Source organism: Azolla caroliniana, unplaced genomic scaffold, assembly GCF_043228905.1.
Source record: "Azolla caroliniana isolate FFs.n. ecotype wild unplaced genomic scaffold, voAzoCaro1.0.p SCAF_5, whole genome shotgun sequence".
Classification (NCBI taxonomy): domain Eukaryota; kingdom Viridiplantae; phylum Streptophyta; class Polypodiopsida; order Salviniales; family Salviniaceae; genus Azolla; species Azolla caroliniana.
In genome coordinates this window covers 3,944,470-3,954,030 of record NW_028230440.1, presented here as the reverse complement: position 1 = coordinate 3,954,030, position 9,561 = coordinate 3,944,470, and the positions used below count along the sequence as shown (strand labels likewise).

The 9,561-nt window shown below is 36.2% G+C and overlaps 1 protein-coding gene across 2 annotated transcripts; it reads left to right on the top strand.

Moving 5' to 3' along the window:
* The first annotated feature begins 5,879 nt into the window (after positions 1–5,879).
* On the top strand, positions 5,880–8,852 carry LOC147863732 (uncharacterized). Of its 2 annotated transcripts, none has more exons than XM_087320393.1 (11): positions 5,880–5,983; positions 6,073–6,221; positions 6,573–6,688; positions 6,777–6,819; positions 6,891–6,982; positions 7,178–7,226; positions 7,632–7,699; positions 7,779–7,904; positions 8,054–8,139; positions 8,348–8,393; positions 8,481–8,852. In XM_087320393.1, the coding sequence occupies exons 1-11, from the start codon at positions 5,892–5,894 to the stop codon at positions 8,520–8,522; spliced, it is 909 nt and encodes a 302-aa protein (XP_087176519.1). In that variant the 5' UTR covers positions 5,880–5,891; the 3' UTR covers positions 8,523–8,852. The 2 variants fall into 2 exon arrangements, with proteins under 2 accessions (XP_087176519.1, XP_087176518.1); XM_087320392.1 differs by having other exon boundaries at positions 7,629–7,699.
* The last annotated feature ends 709 nt before the right edge of the window (positions 8,853–9,561 follow it).

Below are 9,561 nucleotides of genomic sequence, written 5' to 3'. Positions count from 1 at the left end.
GGTCCTGGCATACTTTTGAAGCATCTCACCTGCATAACATTCCATGATTGATCGACAAAAGAAGAAAAAGAAGGGATATATTATCTAAGATTGCAAAGTATCTGCTGCTTGCTTCTCAGATTAGCCATAGCCACCATGACCATTGGGTTCAACAACCATGAAGCATTGGGTCCTCTTGTTTCTGTGTGTGAGTGTGTACTCATAAGTTCACATGAAGTTATGGTTGCAACATGGTCCCATCATAATTTCTAGGTGATTATAAATATAGCTTCTCTTTATTTATATAAAGAGTCAAGACAATACTTTGTAGCCACCTTCGTTGGTTTCAAGAATAGAATTGAGGTTTTTTTATGGGTAGTTTTGAATTTTCGTGTTAGATAGATAGTAGGGTTAAGCGAGACAGACAGTTTTTGTATTTGCATTGAATGTTTTAAGCTTTAACTTAATTAGTTGCTTGTACATTGTAGAAATAATGGTTCCATTACCTCTGAGAAATACTAAATATTGCAAATCAAACCATTAGAGCAAAACAAATCTTTCATTTTAGCAAAAAATCCTTCTTCTTCCATAGAGGTGATCAATCACTATAGTGACGATATGCTTCTTAATATGAATAGATCTAGATTTCCTGATTTTAGATAGCATGTCAAGCCTTCCAAGTGGAAAAGCTGAGTACTTCATATATGCCACAAGCACTTGCCCTATCATTCCACACATGTTCAATAGGGGCTTGTTAGAGAGTCTTCTCAACACATGGATCATGCACACAATTGTGCTTATCCATGAGCCAATTATCCCCTCCAACCAATGGATTGGTAACACACAAACCAAACTTTATAGAGTGATATTTGAAGCAAAAATCAACACTTACATTGAGGTCAAAGAGATGCAAGCCCCAATCCAAGCCTTCTCTATCATCACCACATCCTTACGTTACTCGCATTATGTTGCCTCGTCGAGCACTATATGACAAAGATGATCCAAAGGACATTTCCAAGAGCCCCCACCAAAAAACGATTATTTGAAACCATGGTCACCTTCCCACCAAAAGGGGGTTCACCGACAATTGCCTCAACATCAAGAACGTACCCTTTTGATGTTACACCCCTCTCCAAAATGATGGAAGACATGAGGTATTGCAGCAAGATTTCGGATATATATGCAAAAGACTCTAATCACACCGAGGAAGATAGACTACAAATATAATTCATGAACTTTAAGCATGGATTCATAGAGAAACAAAAGGACAACTCAGAATTCGCTTCAGGATGATTTACTTTAAACTGATTTTGGCCTCTGGTAGACATTTTCATCATGTTCTTTCGCACTACTAATTCTCCAATTCCTATAGTTTCCCGTCTATTTTTTGGTACAAAAGAACAGAAAACTAGCTTTTATTGAATACTAACATGATACATATATCCTTAATCTTCTGTTGCAAAATGGACAAAATAAGAATCCTTTGGCCAGGAAAGGAAATGGGCAAGGTCTTATATCATATAAAATCATAGTGCATATACAACCAAATATAGGGTATACCCAAAATGCTCCTTTCTCTCTTTTGTTCTATAATAAGCCTGGATTGCCAAATGGGTTGTGTTGATATTGCTGTTGAGTATCGTATGGGAAATTCACAGCATACGGATTACCAAATGGATTGGATCCCAATGGCGTAGCCATAACTTGTTGTTGTTGCAATAAGTTTTGTTGTAATAGCATTGCTTGTTGTTGATGGGCCATTGCTGCCATTTGTACATTCGGTGGTGGAGCAACATTGTTAGATGCGCTAAAAGGATCCTGAACCATACCAGAATATGAATTCAATCTGGGATCAAATGGATTGTTTACTCCCCCATAGTTATTTGTTGAAGTTGAATATGGAGCACGTCTCATTGCAGCGTCATCATATAAACTATCCAGAGTAAGCTGGTCAAATCCTCCACCCTGGAAGAGAAGAATAGCAAGAATGAAACCAGATGGACTTGAACATAAATTGGAAATAAATCTTAAATAATGCACTCCCTGCAATGGTTTTTTTTGTTTCCTTTTAGCGTATCATCATGTTATAACAGAACTCTTACCATCTCTTGGCAATCCAGTACGTTTTTTACCCTTCTGATCAATACTAACTAAAAGAAATCATTTGTGAGAAGAGTCATAGAAGCTTAATGGCTGAATTTTAAAACTATAGGCTTTTTTACTAAGAGAGTTCATATTTGTGGGAACAGTCACACAATCTTAATAGATCTTTTTATATGCTTGAATTTGAGATATATCGTGGAGTCCCATATTAGCATCTGCCAGTACCCATCTGTAGAATGTAAACGAGAGTGTAAATTTGTCTCTAAAACATGATCAGGATCAAATTCAGAGACCTCTCCATTCTGGATAGACCTATGCTGACTTGAGAATCTTACATGTACTAATAACAAGATTCTTTAGTCTCTTTTTCTCTTATTTACTTTTTTTTTACACCGTGATTTGTTGCTCTCCAATACGAGACAAAACATAAGATGTAATCTCTCGTTTGGTCTTACAGGCCATTTTGACCTCTTAAAATATGTTAATATTTCTTTCTTTCTTTCTCCCTCTCTCTCTCAGTATGATAAATCTGATTTCGGCCTTGAAGTTGATGTAGCTAAAAATATGGCCGAAACATATTCCATAAGAGAGTGAGCGCTCTCTATCTATCTATCTATCTATCTATCTCTATAGATATATAGGGAGATGCACAAAAGCTTATGATGGTGCCCATACAAATATAGAGAGTGGTTCATGCCATGAGAAAACCAAGTGTTGAACACATGAAGACTAAGATGAGAACGTAGCATAGATCCATGTTATTTTTTTTTCCAAGTTGATAATATCAACTTGGGTCACTCTATTATTTTCCACTTTGATCAGTTTAGATGGGGACAAATCCAAGCTTTATCAAAACGGGGGTAGTACATTTATGCTTATGCCATCCTCAGCCCCACACATCTCTTGGTAGGAAGATGGCCCACTATAAGACCTTTTTTAGATACATCAGAGAATGGATTTATCAATAGGTTCTTTTATATGGGTGTACATTTATCCAATATGTTGTGCAGTGTGACCCAGCAGTTGCAAACTTCTTCACATCAATCAAAGATTGAGTTAGGCAAATATGCATGAATACCTCTAGGAGAAAGAAATTGTCGATTGTGTCATCATGAAATCTAAAAACCACTAGATTGTCATTGTACTGTTTTTCATGAAATAAGAGGGAGATATAATTGCCTCTTTAAGGAAGCCCTAGGGGTTTTCTTGCTAGAACTCGAGAGATAAATGTCGTTGAAAGACCACAATACAACCACACAAGGTCATCAGCAAAGAACAATCACAACGTTGTTTAGCCATGTCACTCTTATTCATGGTAAAAGTCAATCAAGGGCCACACAAATGGGCCCCCAACCAAGACATTGCATAGGGGTTACAATAGATTGGGCAACAGAAATTTGTCGTCGGGATCGCAATCTCACCATCCTTGTCATTGGCAGATAAAAAACCATAGGTTCTTCCCTCACTTCCAAGACCTCTCCATTTCGGATCAACCTATGCATAAAAATCTTTCAAAGACCTATGTTCATTCACAATCGGTCTCCCGTGGACGTTAAAGATATATCTATCTCTCTCCCGTGGAAATGCAATATTGCTTGGAGACTTCAAATTAAGGAAACATGCAACCATCCTCTTCCATGATACTTCAGAGGAAATGCTGCAAGAACTTGATTCTGCAAAGTTGGGCTTGAGTAGGTGATTACTAGATCCTACAGATAATGCATTAAGTATGGGGGATATTTTCTGGAGGATCTGCTCATGGACAGGACATTTTGAGTAATCTAGACAGATATCCACTAAAGTAGCAATTTTACTTTCCTACAGCCACACTAGTGCCTAATATACATGCTCTCTTAGTATCAGCCGAACTCATTGGTTTAGGAATGGATCATGCATAGTTATCCTTAAAGTGGCTTCATTCCATACCAACGATCTCCTTTTACATAGTATATCTCAGACAAGGAAATTGATTCGTTGAGGTAGACCAGGCCCTCATGGTCTGGATATTTTAAATGGTTTAAACATATATCCACTAAAGTAGCTGTTTTATTTACATTGGTTTTGCTTGCCTTCTACATAGGCATGGCACAAGCACAGTGGATTATATTCTGGCTACAACCACATCAGTGCCTTCTATACATGATTTCTCAGCGTCAGCCAAACCCATCGGTGTAGCACTGGATTGTGGACAACTATTCTTAAAAATGGACTCAACTACACTAGAAATCTAGCTCAAGTGAATTAAGACCATTGTCTGGAGTACACTATGGACAAGTAGATTGTTGTGGTGCACACGCTCAACTGGGATTACAATTGGTAGGAAGATCATGTTCACGTAATATGCATCAAAACAGCTGGTACCATCATGACTGCAGAGAGATGAGAGTCCCAGTTCACAGAGACATAGCTCAAATGTTGTCTGATCTCCATCTCACTCAATGTGAAATGGGTAATTGGCAAACGGGCAATTCCCCCTCTGCCTATGCAATGTCACAGCTTGCAAAATGAAACCCCAGAATATGAATTCCATACTGTCATTGTGCGCTCCCAACTCTTCACAAAATCATTTCACAAAATGCTCCCCATTGCGTTCACCATCAATAACAAAGGTGATCCATCAGAAGACTCTCACAACCTCACCAAAGCCCATGTGATAATTTCCTCATATTCAATTCAGTGGTCCATATTTGGCACAACCTTTTATTTACCTAATCTCTAAGTCAACATGCATGATCACACTAAAATAGGCATACATGAACTTGCCTTGCAAATGTTTGTCCTTGGGAGGGCATTCAACATGATTCGTAGCTTTGACGATTGCTATCTCCAAATCCTACACAAGAAAGTTTGGATTACAGAATACACTCCAACCAATTGAAAGTGTTCAGGAAATCCAACTAACAAAAACTTTGAAATATATGCATTTACAACAAAGCCCAATTAATAGAAAGCTTTGAAAAGCCAATAAAAACATTTTATACCAGAAAAACTTTGAAATACATGCATGTACAACAAAAGCCCAAATAATAGAAAGCTTTGAAAAGCCAATAAAAATATTTTATAGCTGGAAAGCTTTGAAATACATGCATGTACAACAAAGCCCAATTAATAGAAAGCTTTGAAAAGTCAATAAAAACATTTGATAGCAGGAAAGCTTTGAAATGTTAACCAAATTATCTAAAATGCTTTGAAAAATTGTACTCACAAAAGAAATTCAACAAAATGGGAAGCTTTGAAATGGTAGAAAAAAGGTTTTGAAGTAAAGAAATGTTTGGATGTACAAACAAATCGAAAATATTTTACGAGAAAACGCAAAGGTTGGATTTAAAATAGGGGATTTTTTTAAATGGAAAGGTTTGAAATAGTAGAAACACATTTCAAAGGTTGGTCTTCCTTATTATTATGGAAAGCTTGAAATAGACAATATATATATGGTTTATTGATTTTACAACAAGAAAAACAAAAGGAAAGTTTGGCGAGAACAATTTCTTTGAAAGGCTCTACGCAGACTCGGCTGAGTAGCTCCACCAGCCATTACTCTCACTTTGAGCTTCCTTCAACGAAGAATAAAGCAGCAGAATATGATGGTGATGATGATGAATGACAGAAAGAAAGAAGACGATGAATATAAATCAGCCCAGCAAGCTCCTCCACCTTCACCTTCACGAATCCATCCACGGTTACAAACACCTCCATTTTCGGTAAGAACAGTGCAAATTTCCTGTTAGAAACGGGGGTTCAAGTGGCCATATATGTGACCTTACCTAATAAGAAATCCTGAATCATAACAGGGACCTCATGGGCTGTATATGGGGCCAATGTATGGGCAAGCTAAGGAACCATATTCACCCAGTTCCCCCCTCATTCAGTTTCCTAATTACTTCACCGAAAATGTTAGGAGGTAATACACCTTATTGTAAGCTTCATTTGGCACTGTTTCTGTCGCTGATGATAATCAACTGATATTATTCCATTTGAAATTCTATACAGGCCAATCAAATTTCATAACTTCCATGTTTTTCACACCAGAAATGATCCTCCAATCAATTCATATGAGGATTCAATTCTAATTCGTGGAGGACAAGTTCATGACACAGAGCTTCATTTACATACTCTTCATGAAGAGAGTTCTTCTGATGGTATACTGTAGAAAATTGATCTCTCCTGTGCTTTAAATTCTAGGACAGAGGTTTAATTATCGTCAAAAAAAAAAAAAAAAAACATTCCTTTGAAAGGTCAGAATAAACAAGGAGATTACTCTGAGCTATCCTTCAGACAGTAACATCAAACATAGGGTTCCTATCTGTCGCGATGTATTGAAACAGATTATTTGAAATAATGGTTTTAAATACTGAAAATTTGATCATTGCTACATTTTCCGTTGGCTTTGAGGTTTTGTCGATGATCATGCAAAACTGTATTCTTAATGTTGAGAGAGAGAGAAAAATGAATTCATCACTTGTGTTACAAGAGTAATTTCTTTATTACAGAATCAGACCCTTTACCAGCTATTGAAAGTTTGTGCATAACTGAGGAAGCAGTACTTGGAAACACAATTAGGGCAGTTGGTAATTCTATCAATGGTACTACGTTGTGTCACTTTCAGGTAGAAAATGAATAATTGATTTTAATTTGATAGCGAAGTAGAATATTAACTAAATTGATAGCTACTTCTCATTGGTCTTTCTAAACAGTGGGTGCGGCACAACAAAGATAGCAGTTTTTTCCATATTGCAGGTATTATTTAACGTCTTTAATTAAAGGTGGTTTTCCTATCTAATATTTAAAGAAACTTTTTGTTTTTACAGGTGCTGCAGAACCTGAGTATACTATTACTGCTGATGATATAGATACACGTCTGTCTTTGGAGTGCACTCCGATGGATGATAGAAACAGGAAAGTAAGGAAAATATCATTGCTATAAACAAAATGAAATTGAAATGCATAAGAATTGGTACATTCAATGATTATATTGATAACCGCCCTATAAATGATTACAACACCAGTACGAGAATTGAAAAAGTTCCATCGCATGTATCGTATTTGGTCAATTTGTTTCAAATCAACAAATAACTTTCCATAACATCCTTGGCAGGGATATATGATTTCGGTCTTTGTCAACAATGGAAATTTCATAACTTTACGTAAGCATATGTTTTATTTCATACACACTTTACTTTCATGTAATAAATCCCTATTTCTGAGATATGATTAACTTTGTTGGCTCATTAAAAACGGCATGTGTATAAGGTATGGACAATAAGGTGCCTTAGACAATAATATTACTTGTAAGAATACTTAGTTATTCTTAGCTCTATTGCTCATCTGAATAACGTGTGAAGAATAAGCTGCTTTGTCATTGGAAAGGTATCGTCATGCCCGTACATTTTCATAAAGTTTTCATTAAAACAGGATTATGCTTGTACCTAGCCATTTCAGCATCTTTTAGTTTGTTTTTCTGCAGCTTACTGAATACTTACAAAACTGAATACCATTTTATCCATGTTCTTGAAATATAATATTGGGATTTGCAATGTTTATTTCAGAAGATGGCATTAAGGATCAGTTATCTGAGTATCTTGATTTTGGGCAAGCGATTTTCTCTGTGAAACTGGGGGTCAGTCTGCTACACACTACTATTCATCCTTTTTTTTATAATGTTTTCGTTTATAAAGAATTTATCTCATTATCTGTAGGTTGAAAGTTCTCAAGACAGTCCATTTGAGCCCGCTACCTTGATATTGAGACGATCTGGTTATGAGCTGAAAAAGTTAAATGGAAAGAAAGCTGTGTCAAATGAAAGATATGCATCAGAATCACCTGTAATACACTTATTTTGGATCTCAATTCATAAGGGCAATATATATGTCTGCTAATACATGGAGACTCCTGTGACATTGTCAAGTGTAGTGTTTTATCATGCCCAGTAAAATTGTGCATTCATTACTGTCCTTTCTGCAATATCTTGCAGGTTGAGATTAAAGTTGTAAAGGATTGTCAATGTGCGATCATAAATAGTGGTGGCATCATCCAACTGCTAGATTGTGAAGAAAATCGGTGCGTTCAATAGGGCTTTCTTACCTTTCATCATTAATCAAGAATTAAATAGAGCAGTTTAGCTTGGTATTTTGAATTTCACATTGTTCTGGTTTGATGAGTCGCATCATATGATGACTTTCTTTGGTCTGTGTAGTCTTAGCTTCATATCTGTGAGGTTTCATTAGTTTCTGGTGATGTTAATGCTAATTGAGATTATATGACACAGAACCCGAGATTTACTGGTTTTGACTATGCGGGCATTTGTCAAAGCGGTAAGATGGTAAATGCATTTCTGACATCTTTGCTGCAGATAAACTGAATCTGATGTGTTTTACACGGTTACATGAATTATAATGCAGGCTATTGATCGAAAGAGAACCAAAAAGGTTTTCTGGAAGTAAAGATGTGAAGTTTAATTTTTCCATCAGTGGTCTTTGGCACATAATGGACAGGGTTCTTCTGTGTGCCTGTACTGTAGTTTTACCAACTTATGTACAGTTTTCTTTGTACAGAATGTGTATGATTATTTTGTTATTTCGGGATCCCTACAATGATCATCATAGTCATTGAATAACTGATATTATTATTATTATTCTTTAAATAATTAGTTGTTATACTTAGTTTTCACTTTCAATCCTTTTGAATGCGAAGGTGTTTGAGTTAAGTACCTTCTGTCTATCTTTTATTCATATAAATTTGACAGCTTACTCCAGAATTCAGAGGCTTTGATTGATGAACATCTTGTTCTTGGTTGTGTGGTGCTATTTCAAGTTTCGGCTGCCATGCTATTAATGGTTATTGCTTGGTATTAACAAACAAGATGTTTACTCAATACCCAGAGAAGCGTAACTGGCAAAGACTTCCAAGCACTTGAATGGTAACCTCGTAACTGGCATGATAGTGTAGGATGGTGAGATTGAGAACATTTCTTATCAGGCTTATGTCAGTCCTTTTGTCCATAAAATTGTATGAAAATGTCCCTTTTGTGAACATGATATGGCAAGATATTGTATTATTAGGTTCAGCTATTGGCTAATGCTTTCCTAACATTATATGCACAGCAAACCATTGAGCATAAATTACGAAGTGTATTCCCGTTTTTCAATAAAGCCAAATCTTTGCTTTGGACATATGCAGCATCATTTTCTAGTGTTGGAATATGATATAGCTGGGTGTCGTGTTATTAGATTCAGATATTGGCCAAATGCTGCATCTTCCTCATGCTTTTCTTGGTATAAGTGACTCACAATGTGTGCAGTAAACCTTTGATCATAAATTAATGTTTGATCTCATGAATTAATAAGCCAAACCTTTTCTTTTGGCATATGCCTCACTACCTCTCTAGTGCTGGAACAAACTTGGGTGATACAACATTGTATTCCAAAAATTACCTGTGAATGTGTTATGGAGTAGTTTTAACATTATGGGTAGCAGTAGTTT

Bases quoted from the DNA above. Each gene is read 5' to 3' on its own strand.
- LOC147863732 (XM_087320392.1), top strand. From the start codon at position 5,892: ATGGGGCCAATGTATGGGCAAGCTAAGGAACCATATTCACCCAGTTCC. The intron at 6,222-6,572 runs GTATACTGTAGA...TCTTTATTACAG, and splicing joins TGAAGAGAGTTCTTCTGATG to AATCAGACCCTTTACCAGCT. The intron at 6,689-6,776 runs GTAGAAAATGAA...CTTTCTAAACAG, and splicing joins CTACGTTGTGTCACTTTCAG to TGGGTGCGGCACAACAAAGA.